The 22,135-nt window shown below is 42.0% G+C and overlaps 1 protein-coding gene across 1 annotated transcript in view; it reads left to right on the top strand.

Moving 5' to 3' along the window:
- The window catches only part of adamtsl2 (ADAMTS like 2), a 241,285-nt gene that overhangs the window by 31,867 nt on the left and 187,283 nt on the right, over positions 1-22,135 (top strand). The window contains exons 4-5 of the mRNA XM_087998112.1: positions 2,563-2,638; positions 8,163-8,265. Coding sequence (XP_087854238.1) covers positions 2,563-2,638; positions 8,163-8,265 — 179 coding nt within the window. The remainder of the gene's footprint in view (positions 1-2,562; positions 2,639-8,162; positions 8,266-22,135) is intronic.

The following is a 22,135-nucleotide window of genomic DNA, read 5'->3' as shown; positions in this document are numbered from 1 at the left end:
GTCGTTTGTTTCTTATGTATTGAAAGAAACTTTTACTATCATTTCTAATATTACTGGCTAGCCTACCTTCATATTTGATCCTCTCCTTCCTTATTTCTCTTTGTTATCCTCTGTTTGTTTTTGTAGCCTTCCCAATCTTCTGATTTCCCAGTGCTCTTGGCCACTTTATAGGATCTCTCTTTTTCTTTGATAGATTTCCTGACTTCCTTTGTCAGCCATGGCTGTCTAATCCCTCCCCAGATAATCTTTCTCTTCTTGGGGATGAACCTCTGTACAGTGTCCTCAATTTTACCCCAAACTCCTGCCATTTTTGCTCTGTCTTCCCTGCTAGGCTCTGCTTCCAGTCTATTTTCGTCAGTTCCCCTCATGCCCTCATAATTACCTTTTTATTTAACTGTAACACCATTACATCCGATTTTGCCTTCTCTCTTTCAAACTGCAAACTGAACTCTACCATATTATGATCGCTGCTTCCTAAGTGTTCCCTTATTTTTTTTTTATAAATGTCTGGTTCATTACATAGCACTACGTCCAAAATAGCCTGCTCCCTTGTGGGCTCCATGACAAGCTGTTCCAAAAAGCCATCCTGTAAGCATTCCATGAATTCCCTTTCTTTGGATCCACTGGCAACATTATTTACCCAGTCCACCTGCATATTGAAGTCTCCCATGATCACCATGACCTTGCCTTTCTGACATGCCTTCTCTATTTCCCAGTACATGTTGCGCCCCTGGCCCTGACTGTTAGGAGGTGTTACCTAACTCCCACTATGGTGTTTTTTTCGCCTTTGTGGTTCCTCAATTCCACCCACACAGACTCCACCATCTGACACTGTCATTCAGTGCCATAGATTTAATTTTGTTCTTAACTAACAAGGCAACCCCGCCCCTTCTGCCCACCTCCCTGTCTTTTCGATAAGTTGAAAACCCTTGGATGTTTAACTGCCAGTCCTGACCCCCCTGTAACCACGTCTCTGTGATGCCTACCACATCATAATCATTTATGATGATCTGTGCCATTAGTTCATCTGCTTTGTTACGAATGCTACGAGCATTCAGTTAAAGTGCCTTAATGCTAACTTTCTTATCATTAGAGATATTGGAAGTCATAAGATGTCCTAAGTTATCCATCCTTTTTGCTGCATTCCCAGTCTGTCTCCAGTTTAAATCTGTTGTGGTTCTGTTCGCCGAGCTGGAAGTTTAAATCTGCCTGCACATATGATATCCTGCTGCTTATCTTTCCATTTAACTCCATACTCCCTGTTGCTTTCACTTTCCTTTCCCCCCACCCACCCCCAACAACTCAAAAGTTTAAAATCCATAGCTGCTTGACTGTCATTTATTCAGTAAACTCAAAATTAAATAGAAATGAATACTGGGAAATTAAGTGGCAACCTAATCATTTGTGGCATTCTTCAAGTACAGGTGATGCTAAGAGCTTGTGTTTTCTTTAGGCTGAGTAACAATGAAATAGTTGATGCTAAGGTAGAAGACCTACTTCCCAGTGCTGTCATGTTTCGGAGCTGAGTTCTGTTTCCACAAGCCAGAATCTAAGCAGAAATTTCACCATCCAATAGATCTGTCTCATTTGGTTGGAAAATCTTGTTGTGGTTCTGTTCGCCGAGCTGGGAATTTGTGTTGCAGGCATTTCATCCCATGTCTCGGTGATGACATCCTCAGTGCTTTGGAGCCTCCTGTGACACGCTTCTGTGATCTTTCCTCTGCCATTTGTAGTGGTTTGAATCTGCCGCTTCCGGTTGTCAGTTCCAGCTGTCCGTTGCAGTGGTCGGTATATTGGGTCCAGGTCGATGTGCTTGTTGATTGAATGAGTGCCATGCCTCTAGGAATTCCCTGGCTGTTCTGTTTGGCTTGTCCTATAACAGTAGTGTTGTCCCAGTCGAATTCATGTTGCTTGCCATCTGTGTGTGGCTACTAAGGATAGCTGGATAGTAAGCATACTAAGAAAATGCTGCTGCTGCAGCAGAAGCAGAACTTGAAGGACCATGTGAGTGAGCCATGGTTCTGTGTAGAAATTTGTTCAGAGCTGACAGAAGAGCATGCCTCTGTCAAGTCCTTGCAATCTATTAGGATTTGGGATCTCCATCACCTCCATCCTAGACCTATTGCCAACATTCTCCTGGAAAAGCAGATAGGTGAGAATTTAGTTAGATGTGCAGCGTTAGCCACATTGTCAATGTGACAGCCAAGGAAAGAGCTGATCGGAGGTGGTCCTTTTGTGCTTTGGATGGGAGGTAGGAGGGATCAGAACCACACTGTTGTGCACACATTTTGACTCCATAAACATTAAAGGAAATCCAGCCCACAGTCTTAACTGTCCTTCTTTAGAATGACATCATTTTATTGCAAGGAATGCTGTTGACTTCATTTACACTTTCTATGAAAATTATTTCTAGTGAATGTAAATTAGTTGTATTTATTTAAATTTAATGTATGCTATTCAGTTTTGAATTTTTTTATTTGGAGTGCTTTTATGGGACAAACAAAGATACAAACTTGCACCACAGATTCCTGAATATAATATGTTGTGTGTTTTATTTAGCAGAAGGCTTGCAGTGTTGGGAGCCGATAACCAGACTTGTATAGGTACTCCTAAACGATATCAGCTCTGCAATATACAGGTCAGTGAAATTTTTACTGCATATAAAGCTGGATGTTCTAGGATGGTCAGTATAGAAATAAACGCCTAATGAATGTACGTCACATGCAAAGCAGCCAACAGCTGGAAGTGTACTATGAAGAACTGATAATAGTTAAGAACATTCAGTGAAACAGGCATACACATTCTGCTTGGGCAGTATTGTATCAACCATTAGTGTGCTCTTTTTTTAAAAACGCATGCATTTGCAATGGATGTTGCTGATTGGCCCAGCATTTAATGCCCATCCCTCATTGTCCTTGAAAAGATGGTGTTTAGCAACTCCTGGAGTTGTGATCCATTTTCTATAGGTAGAACCACAATATTATTATTGGAGAGAGCTCTCTAATTTCTGAATGGAAGAAAAAGGAACTGAAGTCAAACAGTGATGAGGTATAGAGCATAACAGGGCATATAACAGGTGTCTGATTAGTGTGATTCTATTCTTTTAGCAATGGAAAACAATGTCATTTTCTTGCCCTTGTTGGCCAATGTTGCTGCTTTTCAATGGGTGTTTCTTTCCTGGATCTTTTTACTGCCATACTCCGTTTAGATTTTTTTATTTAATAAATGGTGTCCAATGGCCTTATTTTGCTTCTGGATTTCCCTGTTCCCATCTTTCATGAAGATTTTTACTTCTAACTCTCTAATCAGTCCATTGTTCTACTTGCTAAATGTTTATACTAGTTGGGCCTTTTTTTTTTGTTATTGACTAATCTATTTTCTTACTCCCTCTTTGATCCTCATTTATCCCTATTTTAGAGCTCGACTGTAGTTTCATGTTCCATCAAATTCAGCACCGCCTTCCTAACCTGAGATCTTCTTCCCGACCTCTCCGCCCCCACCCCAGTCTGACCTATCACCCTCACCTTGACCTCTTTCCACCTATCACATTTCCGACGCCCCTCTCCCAAGTCCCTCCTCCCTACCTTTTATCTTAGCCTGCTGGACAAACTTTCCCCATTCCTGAAGAAGGGCTTATGCCCGAAACGTCGATTCTCCTGTTCCTTGGATGCTGCCTGACCTGCTGCGCTTTTCCAGCAACATATTTCCAGCTCTGATCTCCAGCATCTGCAGACCTCACTTTCTCCTCCTTTTCATGTTCAGCCACTTACAACCGAGTGCTCTGAAATATCCCAGCAAGCCAAAGTTGAGACAGCCCCTTTGCTGTCTGGTGTCCTATATAAGCCAAATAGTGTTTAAAAACAGCAGAGTTCATTTTCTTAAAGGACACTAGTGTACCAGATGTGTTTTTTGACATTGGTCAGTAGTAGTTACATTACTAAGGCTGGGGCAAGACATCTCTGGCCTGATGTTAAGCAAACCCATTTTGGCCCGCTAAAAATGGAGGCAAGGGACTTTAAATTTAAATTCCCCAGCCAATTACCACCAGTTACCATTTTGACCAGCAAGGATGCATGTTGCATGTCATGGTGAATACTTTTCAGTCTTGAATTTCCCTGAAACCCTTATGGTTGTGTTCTGGACTGTAGTCTGCTCTATGGTCACACCCAAAACTGTTCAGTTACAAAAGTCAGTTTGAGAAAACTATTCTCCAGAAAGGTTCCTCCTCTGCCTGCGTCTCTAACCTGCTGGATGGTCTTTCACTTACTGTACTCCTGAAATTTAGTAATTGTGGATTGATCACTTCAGCCTTCTATACAAGCTGCAGTGGTTCCAACATTCCTCAAGCTGAATTCCTGAGCTTAAATTTGAACAACTGGATGGGGACATGCTGCAGATGTGCTTATCAAAGCAACGTGATGCATCCTTGAATTCCTGCATGGGCAAGTTTAACTCAACAAATCTATTTGGTATTCATAGATGTGCAATTTTGTATAACAAAGGACAACAGGACTGATTACTCACTGCTTACTCTGTTGTACAGTATCTTACCAGCTGGAGAGAAAATAGAGGGGCTAACACAGTAACTGTAATTGATTTTGGAATAAATGACTGCTAGGATCAGGGAAAAGGTCCCGCTGTGACCACCAGTAGTAGTTTATAAATTTAAAATGTAGGACCTCCAGATAACAACAATCTCTGCAGTTTTGTTTGAGCTACATGCAAATTGCATGGGATTAATCCTGTGCAGAATGTAATGTACTGCTACAGCCTCCGTACCCCATCAAGAGAATATTGCATTGAGAGACAACCTTATTGAAAAATAAGATTCTTTTGAGGATTGACTGGGTGGATATGGAAATGTTGCTTCTCCTTGTGGGAGAGTTTAGGATGAGCGGGCATATTTTTATTCATTCGTGGAATGTGGGTGTAGCTGGCTGGCCAGCATTTGTTGCCCTTAAGAAGGTGGTAGTGGGCTGCCTTCATGAACTGTTGCAGTCCACCTGCCCTATGTTGACCCACAGTGCCCTTAGGGAGAGAATTCCACGATTTTGACCTTGATCTCAGAATAAGGGGTTGCACATTTTAAGACCGGAATTTCTTCTGAGGCTAGTCAGTTTGTGGGATTCTGTACTGCAGAATGCTATCAAGACTGGGTTTTTATATATTATCCATAGAGCTGTGATTTTTCAAGGGAGTTGAGAGTTATGAACAAAAACCGAAAAATTGTGTTGAAAGCATCATATCAGCCTGATCTCACTGAATAGCAAAGTAGACTCAATGGGCTTGAATGGCCTACCTTTTGCTCCTATGTCTTATGGTCTTGTGTTCAATAACTCACCACCATGGTAACCAAAAGACAAAGAAAATAAAGTTAATAGTTTGTCAAGCCAGATTTCTTTTTTGAATTTGACTTGCCCAATGCTCCTGTCAGCAAGGATCATAATACTACCATAACTGAATAGCGAATAAAAGATTCACACCAATTCTTGATTTCTCACTCTCTGGGAAACAAATTTGTAATTTTTTTTGTCACTGTTTGTCAAATGCTCTACCTTTTTGTCTCAGTTCATTACACATGCTATTGTCTGCTTTCTCTGTCCCTTTTTTAAAATCTCTGACTACTGATCCTATATACACTCTCAAAAAACACCTTTGCCACCTTTATCCCTTGTTAACCCCCTTTCCAAAGCCCTCTATTACTCTTTTTTACATTTTCACCCAAAAGGAGAGAGAGAATCTTGATTTAACATTGCATTTCAAAAGACAAAACTGCCAGCACCACCTCACTACTAAATTTGGATGTTGGAATAGAATTGGTGCTCAAGTATCATTAGCCAGACTTTCTTAATTTTTTTTGTCAACTTTTTAGGCAAATTATTGTAGCCATGTGCAGGTTGTTCTGCTATATCATGTATTTCGTTAAAGCGAATTCACTATAAGGCAATTGACGAATTGGAGACACTTTCTAAAGTGTGAACATTTTAAAACTTGTTTGGAACAACTTAGCATCGACACTTATTTCAAACTCAGTGACTCTCTCAGCCAGCTCGACGATACTCCTCACACCCACCCTCCTGCAAAAATGTGATCTCTGTACTCCCAATTCCTCCAACTCCATTGGATCCTGTCCCCAGGATGAGGGATTCCATTCCAGGACATCCCAGATGTCATCCTACTTCAAGGGCCATAATTTCCCATCTCCCAATGATCAATCCCCTCAACTACATTGCCTTCATCTCCTGCACCTCTGCCCTCAACCCCTCCCCCACCCAACCACAATAGAGTTCCCCCTTTTCCTCGCATACCACCGCACCAACCTCCAAATACAACATACCATTCTCTGCTATTTTCGCAACTTGCAGTCAGACCCCACCACCAAACAGATTTCCTTCCCCACCCCTATCTGCTTTCCTTGGGGACTGTTCACTCACTCCATGACTTCCTTGTCTCCTCCAAACCCTCCTTCACACATGGTACCTTTTGCTGCAACTGCAGGAAGTACAACACTTGCCCCTACACCTCTCTCCCCTCCATCCAAAGCCTTAAACAATCATTCCAAATCCAGCAGAGATTCACTTGCACCTGTTCCAACCTGGTCTACTGTATCAGTTGCTCTCAATGTGGTCTCCTTTATATCAGCGACAAACTGCAGATTTGGGGGCTGTTTAATGAAGTGTCTGCACTCTGTACCTTCTGGTTGCTTGCCTCTTCAATTTCTCCTCCCACTCCCTAGCGACATGTCCATCCTGGGCCTCCTCTGCTGGCAAAATAAGGCCACATCCAAATTGGAGGAACAACACCCCATATTTCACTTTGGGAGCTTACAACCCAATGGTCTTAATGTAGAGTTCATCAACTTCAGAAGCTTCCCACCCCCAACCTTATCCCATGTCCACCCTTCTCCCTCTTCTCCATCTCCTTGACCAGACCTAATCTGTCCATCTTCCTTCTCGCCTCTCCAATCCACCCTTCCCACTGACCAATATCAATAATTCCCCCCCCCCCCCACCCCCATCTATATCCACTTATCATCCCAACTACCTTTCCTCCAGCACCCTCACCTCCAACCACTTGTTTCTCAGCTTCCTTGCCTCTCCCCAATCCTGATGAAGGGTCCTGACCTGAAACATTGACTTTCCTGCTCCTCTGCTGCTGACTGACCTTCTGTGCCTTTCCAGCTCCCTTTTTTTTTTATCGACTTTTAAAACTTGTTGGGTGTAACGCAATTACATCGTTGTGGTTCTGTTTGCCGAGCTGGGAATTGGTGTTGCAGACATTTCGTCCCCTGTCTAGGTGACATCCTCAGTGCTTGGGTGCCTCCTGTGAAGCGCTTCTGTGATGTTTCCTCCGGCATTTATAGTGGTTTGTCTCTGCCGCTTCCGGTTGTCAGTTCCAGCTGTCCGCTGCAGTGGCCGGTATATTGGGTAAAGGTCGATGTGCTTATTGATTTGAATCTGTGGATGAGTGCCATGCCTCTAGGAATTCCCTGGCTGTTCTCTGGTTGGCTTGTCCGATAATAGTAATGTTGTCCCAGTCGAACTCATGTTGCTTGTCATCTGAGTGTGAGGCTACCAAGGATAGCTGGTCGTGTCGTTTCATGGCTAGTTGGTGTTCATGGATGCGGATCGTTAGCTGTCTTCCTGTTTGTCCTATGTAGTGTTTTGTGCAGTCCTTGCATGGGATTTTGTACACTACATTGGTTTTGCTCATGCTGGGTTTCGGGTCCTTCGTCCTGGTGAGTTGTTGTCTGAGTGGCTGTTGGTTTGTGTGTTGTTATAAGTCCTAGTGGTCGCAGTAGTCTGGCTGTCAGTTCGGAAATGCTCTTGATGTATGGTAGTGTGGCTAGACCTTTGGGTTGCGGCATGTCCTCATTCCGTAGCAATTACATTGCTAACATTTAAGTGCTGTTTCTAAAGCACAAATTTTCAATAATTCAGGGTTGCACAAGAACACAATCAAGTCCTAGAGCCATCTGGACAGCAAATATCTGTCCTCTAAAATGCTGAGTCTATGTGCCACCTGTTGAAGGTAGTTTTTCAGCAGCACATGTTTTAACATGTCCTAAAATACATAGGAAGTGCAATCATTGTTGCAGATATGGCAACCAACTCAAAAATGCAGCAAATTACGATTTGGAATACTTTTGTAATCTGTTGCAGGAATGCCCAGCTAATGGGAGAAGCTTTCGAGATGAGCAGTGTTCATCTTTTAACTCCCGGGTTTATAATGGAAGGACTTACAAATGGACACCGTTATATCCAGGTGAGGAAAGGTGCACATGTCACAAAGTAATTATTTTGTTATATGTGATGTTTAAAAAAAATGACAATGTATTCTGTAAAAACTTGTGAAGCAATCTGCTGTAAAGTTGCTAGGTGGCAACATTCAGTTCAGCCCTGCAATCGGGTTGGGGCTTGTTTCAACAAGCTTTTTGATAAGTTTGGAGGCCATTGAAGTGAAGTTCAAAGGAGACAGAGGCTGAGGGAGCTGTTAGCTGGAGAGTAAAGACAGGGGCAGACTCTTGGGAGTGCTGATTTTTAACTGTCTTGTAGGGAAGGAGTCTGGCCTCCGCTTTGTTTAAAAAAAAACTGAGGAAATGTTTAAGAATTAGGAGTTGGATGCAGGTCTCTGAACAAGTCCTGTAAATTACTGACTTTAGGAAATTAGTGTGAAATTTGGAAGAAGTCTGCATGCATTAATTCTTCTTTACAGTTATGAGCATGGAGGTCAAAAAGTAATGAGCAATATTTGTTTGGTGCATCTGAGCAAGTTTAGAGCTCTGGGAAAACTCAATTGCCACTTTTAAATTTATAAAGGAAGCTGTGGGTGAACATTTTGGGCTTATATCTGTGACTAAGTGCTGGAGTGCAGTTTTTTATATCCACAGCAGTGTGGAACCAAGTAAGGAGTGTGAACTGGCAGAACAGGAGCAGATGTTGAGGCTGTTCATGGGAGTGTTTCTGGGCCAGATTGGTACATTAAAGAGTTGTGAAGTTTAATGAGATTTGACAACCTATCGTGTAATTAATATTGGAGGAAAGTTACTGAAAAATCCATAAATTTACTTTGATCATATTTGCTATTTTGTGTGCTGTGTGGTATGTTTGATTGCAGTAATTACCCATTTTCACCTTGTTAATTCTGGGTGATAGAATGTAGTAACATATATACAGTTGTTGTGGTATGTTCGCCAAGCTGGGAAATTGCTTTGGAGTGGTAGGGTGGCTCAGTAGTTAGCACTGCTGCCTCAGTGCCAGGGACCCGGGTTCAATTCCAGCCTCTGGCAGCTGCCTGTGTGGAGTTTGCTGTTTGTATGTCTGTGAGGGTTTGCGCTCTCACTCCAAAGATGTGCAGGCTAGGTGAATTGGCCAAGCTAAATTGCCTCCTAGTGTCAAGGGATGTGTAGGTTAGGTGCATTAGTTAGGGTAAAAGTAGAGTGTTAGGGTAGTGGAAGAAGTCTGTGTGATACTCTTTGGAGGGTTGGTGTGGACTTGTTGGACCAAATGTAGGGATTCTGAGATGTTTCATCCCCTTTCCAGGTGATATCCTTAGTGCTGTGGAGCCTCTGTGAAGCACTGCTGTACTGTTGGTTAGAATTTATTTGATTTTGTTCCTGCTGCTTCTGGTTGCCGGCTCTGGTTGGTTGTTGCAGTGGTCGGTATATTGGGACCAGGTCAATGTGTTTATTAATGGAGTCCATGGATGAGTGCCATGTTTCTAGAAATTCTCTGACTGTCCTCTGTTTGACTTGTCCTATTATTGTTGTTGTCCCAGTTGAATTTGTGGTCCTTTGTCATCTGTGTGTATGGCCAGTAGGGTTGGCTGGTCATGGCATTTAGTGGCTAGTGGATGTTCATGAATGTGGATTGCTAACTGTCTGCCCTGTATACTGTTCTGTGCAGTCCTTGCATGGAAGCTTGCACATGTATCCTATACATGATGGGTATTGGATCTTTTGTTCTGGTGAGTTGTTGTCTGAGCGTAGCTGTTGGTTTATGTGCTGTCATGAGTCCCAGTGGTTGGAGAGGTCTAGCTGTCAGTTCAGATGTTTTTGATTTATGTAAAGTTGGATTGTAGCACGTCTTTGTTGTGTTTTGTCTGCCTGGTGTCTGCAGATGAAGTTGTAAGGATGTCCGTTCTTGCAAAGACTTTGTAGAGGTATTCTTATTCCTGTCTTCATGGATCAGGAATGCTGCAGTGTGTTGTAGCCCCTGAACAGGTTCCTTTACGCAGCTTCCCTTGTTCGTGTTTGGATGGCTACTGTTATAATTCAGGATCTAGTCAGTGTGCATGGCTTGTCTATACACCTTTTGTTTTTTGAGTTTTTTTGTATTCTGTTGTCTATTCTTTCCACAATCATATATCTAGGAATAGGAGTTGGTTGTTAATTTCCTTCTGTCTCAAATTTAATCCCTGTGGGCATGGTGTTTATAATCTGGTGTGTGCTCTTGATCTCTGAACTTTTTTAATTATTACAAACGTGTCATCCACATATCTGATCCAAAGTTTGGGTCTAATTTGTGGAGGGCTTTTTGTTCAAGTCTTAGCAGAAGCAATGATAGAATGAGCCCAGAGATGGGTGAGCCCATAGGTGTCCCTATTTCAAAAGTGACCAGTCAAAAGTGGATTGTAACAATCAAACAGCCCATCACAATAGGACAGAACAGAACCACAAACAAAAAGAATAACATTACAATATAATGGCTAAATTAACCAACAGCAGAGAAGATGAACACAACAGTCACCTGGGTAAGAAACCTCTCGAACAGCTCAGACACAGACACAGAAGAAGCAGCCCTAGTTAAGGGACTCCTCTACAACCACAGGAATGCAGAAAAAAAAACAGACTTTCTAGCTGCACTAGAATGTACGTGCAGAACAAACAAACTAACCGAAGAGACCCAGCAAACAGTCGGACGAACCGTTGTACCCATACTAACAAGGAGAACACAAATGAACAACCTTAACACAAAGGAAAGAGAAGTTCTAAAAACACTAAGAACAAAAACATTATAATTGTACCAGTGGATAAAGACAGAATGACAGTAATCATGAACAAAACGCACTTCTTACAAAAGCAGGCAAACTACTTGTGGATATTGACACTGACACTTAGAGGGAGTGTGACCCCACACCACAGTTAACCAATAGAATAAACAACATTATAGAACCTACACAAATGGACTGATAATCAAGGCAGGCCTACAAAAGATGAAACCAGAAGGCACCAACACCCCACGATTTTGCAGATTTACTTCAGGTACACAAACCAGATGTACCACTTAGACTTATTATGGCATTTCCAGGAACTCCATCTCACAAACTAGCAAAAGGACTTCAACAAAAATTCAAGCATCTAATCAGTGGATCCAAACACTCCATACAATCATCACAGGAATTCCTGGACAATATCAAGAACATAAACATAGACCAGGACGAAGCAATGATCTCATTTAGATGTAACGCCGCTTTTGTACCTTTATTGACAAAAATTTAGCCAAAGAGACGATAGCTAACTGCCTAGACATATGGAATAGATGACATGATGGCGAACCAATCAACAAGGACTGCATGCTTAAACCACTGGATCTGTGCTTGAATATGGACTTCACATTCAGCAGCCAGATATATGAACAAATCATTGGGACAGCCATGGCCTCATCCATCTCTTTGCTCACAGCAGAAAAAGCAATGGTGCAAAGACTAGAATAAACAGCCCTCCCATAAATCTGACTCAAACGTTGGATCAGCTACGTGGACAACATATTTGTAGTAATTAAAAGAACAGATCGAGAGTGCACACAGGATTATCAACACCATGCTCAAAGGGATCAAATTTGAGATGAGGAAATTAATAACAAATACCCATTCCCAGCTGTGATGGTGGAAAGAACAGATAATTGGGAATGCAGAACAAAAGTGTACAGAAAAGCTGTACACAGACCAGATCCTGAATTATAATAGTAACCACGGAAACCCGTACAAGAGAAGCTACATTAGGACCCTGTTCAAAAGTGCTACAACACCATACAGCATTCCTGATCTGCAAAGCGAGGAAGAAGAACACCTCTACAAAGTCTTTGCCAAGAATAGATATCCCCACAATTTCATTTGCAGACATCTGGCAGACTGATAACACAATCTGGACATGCCACAACCTAACACTAACCAATCTATCTAATAAAGAAGTCTCTTGAACTGGCAGCTAGTCTTCTCCAACCACTTGGATTCATGACAGCCCATAAACCAACAGCCACACTCTGACAATAACTTACCAAAACAAAGGACCAATACCTACCATGTGCAGGAAGAATGTGGTGTACAAGATTCCATGCAAGGACTGCGCAAAACACCAAATAGGACCAACTGACAGACAACTAGCATTCATGAATATCAACTAGCCACTAAACGCAATGACCAGCTGACCCTAGTAGCTATATACACAGACAAGGACCACAATCGAATGGGATGACAACAATAATAGGACAAGCCAAACACTGGATAGCCAGAGAATTTCTAGAAACATGACTCTCCTCCATTGACTCCAACAATAAACACATTGACCTAGGCCCAATATACCAACCAATAAACTGGAGCTAGCAACCAGAAGTAGCGGGACCAAAACCAAATAAATTCCAAACTATACAGTACAGCAGTGCTTCACAGGAGGCTCCACAGCCCTGAGGATGTCACCTAGATACAGGATGAAATGTATGCAAACTAACTTATCAATGGGAAGGGATAGTTACATGCCATAAGTCCAGAATTATTGATGGGACAAGGGCAATTAGGCAAGAATTAGGATGCATAGAATGGCATAGCAAAATGCAGGGGATGCAGACAATGGAAATGTGGAGCTGGTTTAAGTCCCTATCAGGTAGGGAGGAAATAAGGTAAGGGAACTGTGATTTACTACAGAAATTGCATCTCTTAAGCGGATGGAGGCTTGTGTGTTGATGAGACAAGATGGTTCAGATAAGGTGATGAGTTACATATCAGCTAGGAAGGATTTAAAGAGTTAAGAGCAAAGAGGACATGAACAGTCTTTAGCAAATAGAATAAAGGAGAACCCTAAAGTTTTCTACAGGTATGTGAGGAATAAAAGGATGACCTAGGGTAGGAATAGGGCCAGTCAAAGACAAGTGGGAAGATGAGTGCGGCCCCTGGGGAGATCAGAGGTGCTAAACTAAAATTTCTCATCATTTTCACTCAGGAAAAGGAGAACATTGTAGAGGAAAAAAATGAGGTACAATATATTAGAGTAGAAAGGTTAGTTACTAAGAGATGTTATCAATTCTAGAAGGAGTGAAAGTAAACCAGTCCCCTGGGCTGGATGGGATTTACCCGAGAATTCTCTGGGAAGCTAAGGAGGAGATAGCAGAGCCTTTGACTTTGATATTTGAATCATCATTATCTACAGGTTTAGTACCAGAGGATTGGAGGATTGCAAATGTTGTGCCCTGGTTCAAGAAGGGCAGTAGAGATGACCCAGGTAATTATAGACCAGTGAGTCTTGCCATCTATTGAAGGAAAGGATTATAAGAGATAGGGTTTATAATCATCTAGCAAGCAACAATTTGATTTCAGATAGTCAACATTGTTTCTTCAAAGGCAGGTAGTGTCTCTCAAACCTCATTGAGTATCTTGAGAAGGTGACCAGGCATGTAGATGAGGGTAGGGCAGTTGACGTGGTATACATGGACTTCAGTAAAGCCTTTGATAAGGTTCCACATGGTAGGCTGTTGGAGAAAATGCAGAGGCATGGGATTGAGGGTGACTTAGTAGTTTGGATTAGAAAGTGGCTTTCTGAAAGAAGGCAGCGAGTGGTGGTTGATGGGAAAATATTCAGCCTGGAGTCCGGTTTCTAGTGGTATGCCACAAGAATCTGTTTTGGGACCACTGCTGTTTGCAGGCATAGGTGGATGGATTTGTAAATTTGCAGATGACACTAAAGTCTGGAGTAGTGGACAGTGGAAGAATGTTACAGGTTGCACGGGGACTTGGATAAACTGCAGAATTGGGCTGCGAGGTGGCAAGCGAAGTTCAATGCAGCTAAATGAGGTGATTCAATAGACAATAGGTGCAGGAGTAGGCCATTCTGCCCTTCGAGCCAGCACCACCATTGAGGATGATCATAATGAATCAGTATCCTGTTCCTGCCTTATCCCCATAACTCTTGATTCCACTATCCTGAAGAGCTCTATCCAACTTTCTGGAAAGTATCCAGAGACTTTGCCTCAACAGCCTTCTGGGGCAGAGCATTCCATATACCCACCACTCCCTGGTAAGATAATGACCTCTTCCAGTATTGTAATGAACCTCGTGGTTTGATCTGGGATCATGACATAATTTGGGACTTCATCTAGGGTATTAACATAATTTGGACTTCTGTGGGATTTCAAATCCATGGACAAATTAGTTTAGATTTGCTGAATTTGAGACTGGTTAAGATTTTTATGGTGAATTTTAACAACTCTATTTTGTGTACAAGTCAGAACAGAATACAGGACAATGGAATGTTGCCATTTGGAAGTACAGGAAATGTTTGTATGTCACCTATTCAAAATTACATCCCTGTATGGGATAGCATTTGTAAATATAAGTATTTTGTCAGTTGGATGTTTGTAAATTGGGGACCCCTGTAGCTATTGAAAAACAAAATGGATTTGTCAGTTGCTCTGACTTCTCTGAAGAGTAAAGTTCTTTGCCTGAGTGGTTTACAAAACTTGACCAAGTCTAGATTAATAGTATTTACATAAAAGTTGCACTTAAAATTAAGCATAAGGAATAGGAAAGTTGATATAGTTGACGTAATAGTGCACTAAGGAAAAAGAGGCCAATCCAATGGAACAATTGGCTCTAATTTATTTGCAGATGATACAGCTTGAAATAGAAAGAGAAGCAAAGTTTGAACTTAAACTTCAAACAGAGAATTCATGAAACATGAGCTTGAAAAAGAAACGTTTGGCTTGTGGTCAATAAGGAAGTCTAGTAGATTGGCTGGCTGAGGAGTCAAGTCCCTTTTCTACAACTATCCACAATTTTGTGGATGATACTAATTTACTAACCCATCCTTCTATACCTCCCTCTAGGTCATTTATAAAAATGACAAACAACAGTAGCCCCAAAACAGATCCTTGCAGTACACCACTAATAACTGAATTCTAGGATGAACCTTTCCCATCAACCACCACCCTCTGTCTTCTTTCAGTTAGCCAATTTCTGATCCAAATTGCTAAATCATCCTGAATCCCATGCCTCCGTATTTTGTGCAATAGCCTACAGTGGATAGCCTTATCAAACTCCTTACTGAAATCCATATACATCACCTCGACTGCTTTACCCTCATCCACCTGTTTTGGTCATCATCGCAAAGCACTCCATATGGTTTCTGAGGCACAACTTGCCCTTCACAAAACCGTGTTGACTATCCCTAATCAACTTATTCCTCTCTCTAGATGATATCTCTTATAACCTTTTCCAACACTTTACGCACAACCAACATAAGGTTCACTGGTCTATAATTACCAGGGTTGTCTCTATTCTCCTTGAACAAGGGGACAACATTTGCTAACCTCCAGTCTTCTAACACTATTCCTGTAGACAATGACAAAGGTCAAAGCCAAAGGCTCTCCAATTTTGTCTGTGGCTTCCCAGAGAATCCTACGATAAATCCCAACCACCCTAGGGACTTACCTATTTTCCCAGTTTCCAGAATTGCTAACATCTCCTTGCGAACCTCAATTTAGTCTAGTAGCCTGTATCTCCGTATTCTCCTGAACAACTTTGTCTCTTTCCAGTGTGACTACTGACTAAATGTATTCATTTAACACTTCCCCCATCTCCTCTGACTCAACACGCAACTTCCCACTACTATCCTTGATTGGCCCTAATCTTTCTCTAGTTCTTCTTTTATTCCTGATATACCTATCGACTTACCAGGGGTAATCCATGGGGTACAGGTCTCTGGGGTCAGAAATGAGGTTTTAAGGTCACGAGTTCACCAGCAACCAGGAAGGTGGTTTGAAGTGTGTCTGCTTCAACGCCAGGAGCATCTGGAATAAAGTGGATGAACTTGCAGCATGGATTGGTACCTGGGACTTCGATGTTGTGGCCATTTCGGAGACATGGATAGAGCAGGGACAAGAATAATTGTTGCAAGTTCTGGGATTTAGATGTTTCAATAAGAACAGAAGATGGTAAAAGAGGGGCAGTGTGGCATTAGTCAAGAACAGTATTATGGTGACAGAAAGGATGTTTGAAGACTTGTCTACTGAGATAGTATGGACTGAGGTTAGAAACAGGAAAGGAGAGATCACTCTGGGAGTTTTCTATAGGCCTCCAACTAGTTCCAGAGATGTAGAGGAAAGGATAGCAAAGATGATCCTGGATAGGAGTGAGAGTAACAGGGTTGTTGTTATGGGGTCTTTAATTTTCCAAATGTTGACTGGAAACTCTATAGCTTAATGTGTTGCTGGAAAAGCTCAGCAGGTCAGGCAGCATCAAAGGAACAGGAGAATCAATGTTTCGGGCATAAGCCATAGGTAGTACTTTAGATGGGTCAGTTTTTGTCCAATGTGTGCAAGAGGGCTTCCTGAAACAGTATGTAGACAGGCCAACAAGGGGTGAGGCCACATTGGAATTGGTACTGGGTAATGAACCTGGCCAGGTGTTAGATTTTGGAGGTAGGTGAACAATTTGGTTGTTTACTTTAGCAATGGAAAGGGATTGGTATATACCGCAGGGCAAGAGTTTTTGTTGGGCAAAAGGCAATTATGATGCGATTAGGCAAGATTTAGGATGCATAGGATGGGGAAGGAAACTGCAGGGGATGGGCACAAATGAAGTGTGGAGCTTATTCAAGGAACACGCTACTGCATGTCCTTGATTTAGTATGTACCTGTGAGTCAGGGAGGAAGTGGATGAGCGAGGAAGCCGTGGTTTACTAAAGAAGTTGAATCTCTTCTCTAGGAGGAAGAAGGCTTATGTTAGGATGAGACATGAAGGCTCCGTTAGGGTGCTTGAGAGTTACAAGTTAGTCAGGAATGAGCTAAAGAGAGAGCTAAGAAGAGTTAGGAGGAGACATGAGCAGTCACTGGCAGATAGGATCTGCCAGCTGCATCACTCCAGGAATATCTGTTACACCTGCTTAAAATAGCTAGTAAAGTTAAAGTCTGGGCTACCTTCTTAATGTTTTGAGGGGGTCTGGCCTGATCCATAACAGTGGGGGGGGCAAAATATAAGAATAGAAGTGATAGAAAGCTAGCATATTTTCATGGCCTTAGGACAGCACATGTAAAAGCAAATTGTTGGAACCCAGGACCAAGAAACATTATCAACAATGCACAGAAGTTACAGACAGTTTCAGAAACCACATTCTTCTTTGTACGAGGGGACATAACTACAAATTAAGGGGCGATAGATTTAAGACAGATATCAGAGGCAGGCTCTTTACTCAGAATGGTAAGGGCGTGGAATGCCCTGCCTGCTAATGTAGTTAACTCAGCCACATTAGGGAGATTTAAACAATCCTTGAATAAGCACATGGATGATGGGATAGTGCAGGGGGGCGAGCTGAGAATAGTTCAGATTGGTGCAACATTGAGGGCCAAAGGGCCTGTCTGTGCTATATTGTTCTATGTTCTATGAAGAACTGATCAGTATAGCGAATGAACTTGTATACATAAAAGAAGTTTGCTGAAAAACAATGGTGACGACACTTAAATTAAACCTGATAAATGTCTGGTCTGTATGTAAAGTATCATGCAAAATGTCTTCAACAGGAGGAATTACTGATGATTTTGTTCATTAACTAATTGGCTAAATGTGGAATTAAAAGTGCAGACTGAACTGTTGGAACTTAATCTTGAAGGGAGAAGTGAAGTTTTGAACTGTTTTGTGACCTAGGGAACAAAGATGAGTTGTGTGTGATTGAAGATCAAATCATGACTTTGAAAGCAGCTAGCAAAATTTCAAGGAACAGAATAAGAAACTGACAAATCATTGGAAAGAATTTATGGAGAAACCAGTAACCATGGAAAACAGATGTCCAAAATAAAAAGAACAATACATGAATAAAAACAAAGCTGTGGATGCCAGAAATCTGAAACAAAGTGCTGGAGAAACTCAGCAGGTCTGACAGCATCTGCAGAGAAAATAGCAGAATTAACATTTTGAGATACATTTTTGTCAGAAAATGTGCCATGTCATCTTTGCATTCTGACAGCTTGCAGGCAAAGAATGAATGTGATGGATGCTAAAAAGCAGTCTTTTAAAGAAGATGAGGAAATTGAGTATGAGCAGCATCCGGCACAACAAGCAAGACAGGATTAATTGATATCCACTCTTAAGTGATGCTCATTAACTATAAACTTGTTGTTCTAAAGGCAAGCACCATCTGTTTAGTTCAAGATACAAATGCAGCCTTTTTATATGTTCTTTATTTGGTTTTCTTGTTTAATAACATTTAACTACTGTTTTGAAGATGAAGCCTTCAATGTGTGATGCTGCCACACTACAGTAACATTATATGTGACAATGGGCATTAGGGAATGAACCATGCATTAGGGCAGGTAACTTCAGGAATTTCATTCTTGCAGCAAGAGCTACAAATACAATTGACCAGAATGTGATATATATTTACAGTTGCGTTTACAATGAAATGTAACCTACGCCATCTATATGCCCTTAGAAACTTTCTGTTTTCATTTCCCTCCTATCGCATCTACTTTAAATGGCTGTTCTTGACTTGCAACTGTGTGCCAGATCAACACTACATTTTAAGTATAGCACCAGTGGTAAACCTAAATGGTCCTGGCAGCATGAGCACTTCTACTGGGGTGGGATGGCCCTGTTGGTGAGGAATGATATTCAATCCCTTGCGAGGGGGTACATTGAATCAGATGTAGAGTCAGAATGGATAGAGCTGAGAAATTCTAAGGGTAGAAAGACCCTAATGGGCGTTATCTACAGGCCCTAAACATTGGTCTGGATGTAGGGTGAAAGTTAAATAAGGAGTTGAAATTGGCCTGTCGCAATGGTATTACTAAAGGCAAGGACTGATTAGGGATAGTCAGCATGGCTTTGTGTGTGAGAAATCATGTCTCGCAAACTTGATTGAGTTTTTTGAGGAAGTAACAAAGAGGATTGAGGGAAGAGTGGTAGATGTGATCTATATGGATAAGGTTCCCCATGGGAGACTGATTAGCAAGGTTAGATCTCCTGGAATACAGGGAGAACTAGCCATTTGGATAGAGAACTGGATCAAAGGTAGAAGACCAGAAGGTGGTGGTGGAGGGTTGTTTTTCAAACTGGAGGCCTGTGACCAGTGGAGTGCCACAAGAATCTGTGCTGGGTCTTCTACTTTTTGTCATTTACATAAATGATTTGAATGCGAGCATAAGAGGTCCAGTTAGTAAGTTTGCAGATGACACCAAAATTGGAGGTGTAGTGGACAGCAAAGAGGGTTACCTCAGATTACAACAGGATCTTGACCATATGTGCCAGTGGGCTGAAGTGGCAGATGGAGTTTAATTCAGATAAATGTGAGGTGCTGCATTTTGGGAGTCCAGAACTAGAGGGTATAGGTTAAGGGTGAGAGGGGAAAGATATAAAAGGGACCTACAGGGCAACTTTTCAGAGGGTGATGTGTATGGAATGAACTACCAGACGAAGTGGTGGAGGCTGGTACATTTGCAACATTTAAGAGGCATTTGGATGGCTATATGAAAATAGAAAGGGTTTGGAGGGATATGGGCCGGATGCTGGCGGTTGGGACATGTGGACTGGTTGGACCGAAGGTTCTGTTGCCATACTTGTATATCTCTATGACTCCCCTACAGTTGTTATAGGGGATTTCAACATGCAGATAGATTGGGAGGCTCAGGATGATACTGGACCCCAAGAAAGGGAGTTTGTGGAGTGCCTCCGAGATGGAATATTAGAGCAGCTCATACTGGAGCCTACCAGAGAAAGCAATTCTGGATCTGGTGTTGTGCAACGAACCAGACTTGATCAGGGACCTCTAAGTAAAGGAGCCATTAGGAGGTAGTGACCATAATATAAGTTTTAATCTACAACTTGAGAGGGAGAAGGGAGAATCCGTGTCAGATATTTGAGTTGAACAAAGGAAACTGAAGGAGGAGCTGGCCAAAGTTCAATACCCTAGCAGGGATGACAGTGGAATAACAATGGCAGGTATTTCTGGATATAATGCAGAAGGTGCAGGATCGGTTCATTCCAGAGAGGAAGAAGGATCCTAAAGGAAGGCAGGGGCAGCTGTGGCTGACGAGGAAAGTTAAGGACTGTATAAAGATAAGAGAAGTATAACATAGCAAAGATGAGCAGAAAGCCAGAGGACTGGGAAACTTTTAAAGAGCAACAGAGGATAACTAAAAAGGCAATACATGGAGGAAAAATGTGGTACGAAGGCAAACTAGCTAAAAATATAAAGGAGGTTAGTAAAGGCTTTTTTAGGATGTGAAAAGCAAAAAAGGTTAAGACTAAAATTGGGCTCTTGAAGACAGAAATGGGTGAATTTATTGTGGGGAACAAGGAACTGGCAGAAGAGTTGAATAGGTACTTTGGATCTATGTTCACTGGGGAAGACACAAGCAATCTCCCAGATGTAATAGTGGCTGAAGGACCTAGAGTAATGGATGAACTGTAGGGAATTTTATATTAGGCAGGAAATGGTGTTGGATAGACTGTTAGGTCTGAAGGCTGATAAGTCCCTGGGACCTGCATCCCAGGGTACTTAAATAGGTGGCTCTAGAAATCATGTTATATCGATTTCAGGATCAGTTCCTGCGGATTGGAGGGTGGCTAATGTTGTTCCACTTTTCAAGGGAGAGTGAAAACAGGGAATTATAGACCAGTTAGCATGACATCAGTGGTTGGAAAGATGCTGGAGTCGATTATAAAAGATGAAATTATGAATCATTTGGATAGCAGTAACAGGATAGGTCAGAGTCAGCATGGATTTATGAAGGGGAAATCATGCTTGACTGACCTTCTCAAATGAGGAGAAAGTGAGGTCTGCAGATGCTGGAGATCAGAGCTGGAAATGTGTTGCTGGAAAAGCGCAGCAGGTCAGGCAGCATCCAGGGAACAGGAGAATCGATGTTTCGGGCATAAGCCCTTCTTCAGGTATGTGTTGCTTTTCCAGCAACACATTTCCAGCTCTGACCTTCTTCTCAAATGTTTTGAGGATGTAACTATGAAGATGGACAAGGGAGAGGCAGTGTATATAGTGTTCCTGAACTTTCAGACAGCCTTAGTTAAGGTCCCACATAGGAGATTAATGAGCAAAATTAGGGCACATTGAGGCAAGGTACTGACTTGGATTGAAAATTGGCTGGCTGACAGAAAGCAAAGAGTAGTAATAAACAGGTCCCTTTCGGAATGGCAGGCATTGACTAGTGGGGAAACACAAGATTCTGTACTGGGACTGCAGCGGTTTACAATATACATCAATGATCTAGATGAAGGCATTAAAAGTAATATTAGCAAATTTGCTGATGACACAAAGCTGGGTGGCAGGGTGAAATGTGAGGAGGATGTTATGAGAATACAGTGTGACTTGGACAGGCTAGGTGAGTGGACGGATGCTTGGCAGATGCAGTTTAATGTGGATAAATGTGTGGCTTGCCATCAAAGCGGATAGAACAGGAAGGCAGATTACTATCTAAATGGAGTCAAGTTAGGTAAAGGGGAAGTACAACAAGATCTAGGTGTTCTTGTCCATCAGTCAATGAAAGCAAGCATGCAGGTACAGCAGGTAGTGAAGAAAGCTAATGACATGCTGGCCTTCATAACAAGAGGAATTGATTATAGGAGCAAAGGTCTTTATGCAGCTGTGCAGGGCCCTGGTGAGACCACACTTGGAGTATTGTGTGCAATTATGGTCTCCAAATTTGAGGAAGGATATTCTGGCTATTGGGGGAGTGCAGCATAGGTTCGAGAGGTCAATTCCCGGAATGGTGGGACTATTATATGTTGAAAGATTGGAGCGACTGGGCTTGTACACACTTGAGTTTAGAAGGATGAGAAGATCTGATTGAGACGTATAAAATTATTAAAGGATTGGACACTCTGGAAGCAGGAAGCACGTTTCCGCTGATGGATGAGTCCA

The sequence above is a fragment of the Chiloscyllium plagiosum genome, unplaced genomic scaffold (genome assembly GCF_037043375.1).
Source record: "Chiloscyllium plagiosum isolate Xiang-an unplaced genomic scaffold, Cpla_swu_hap1 HiC_scaffold_21, whole genome shotgun sequence".
NCBI classification, from domain to species: Eukaryota; Metazoa; Chordata; class Chondrichthyes; order Orectolobiformes; family Hemiscylliidae; genus Chiloscyllium; species Chiloscyllium plagiosum.
The sequence above is the reverse complement of the archived record's forward strand: the minus strand, read 5'-3'. Positions and strand labels throughout refer to the sequence as shown.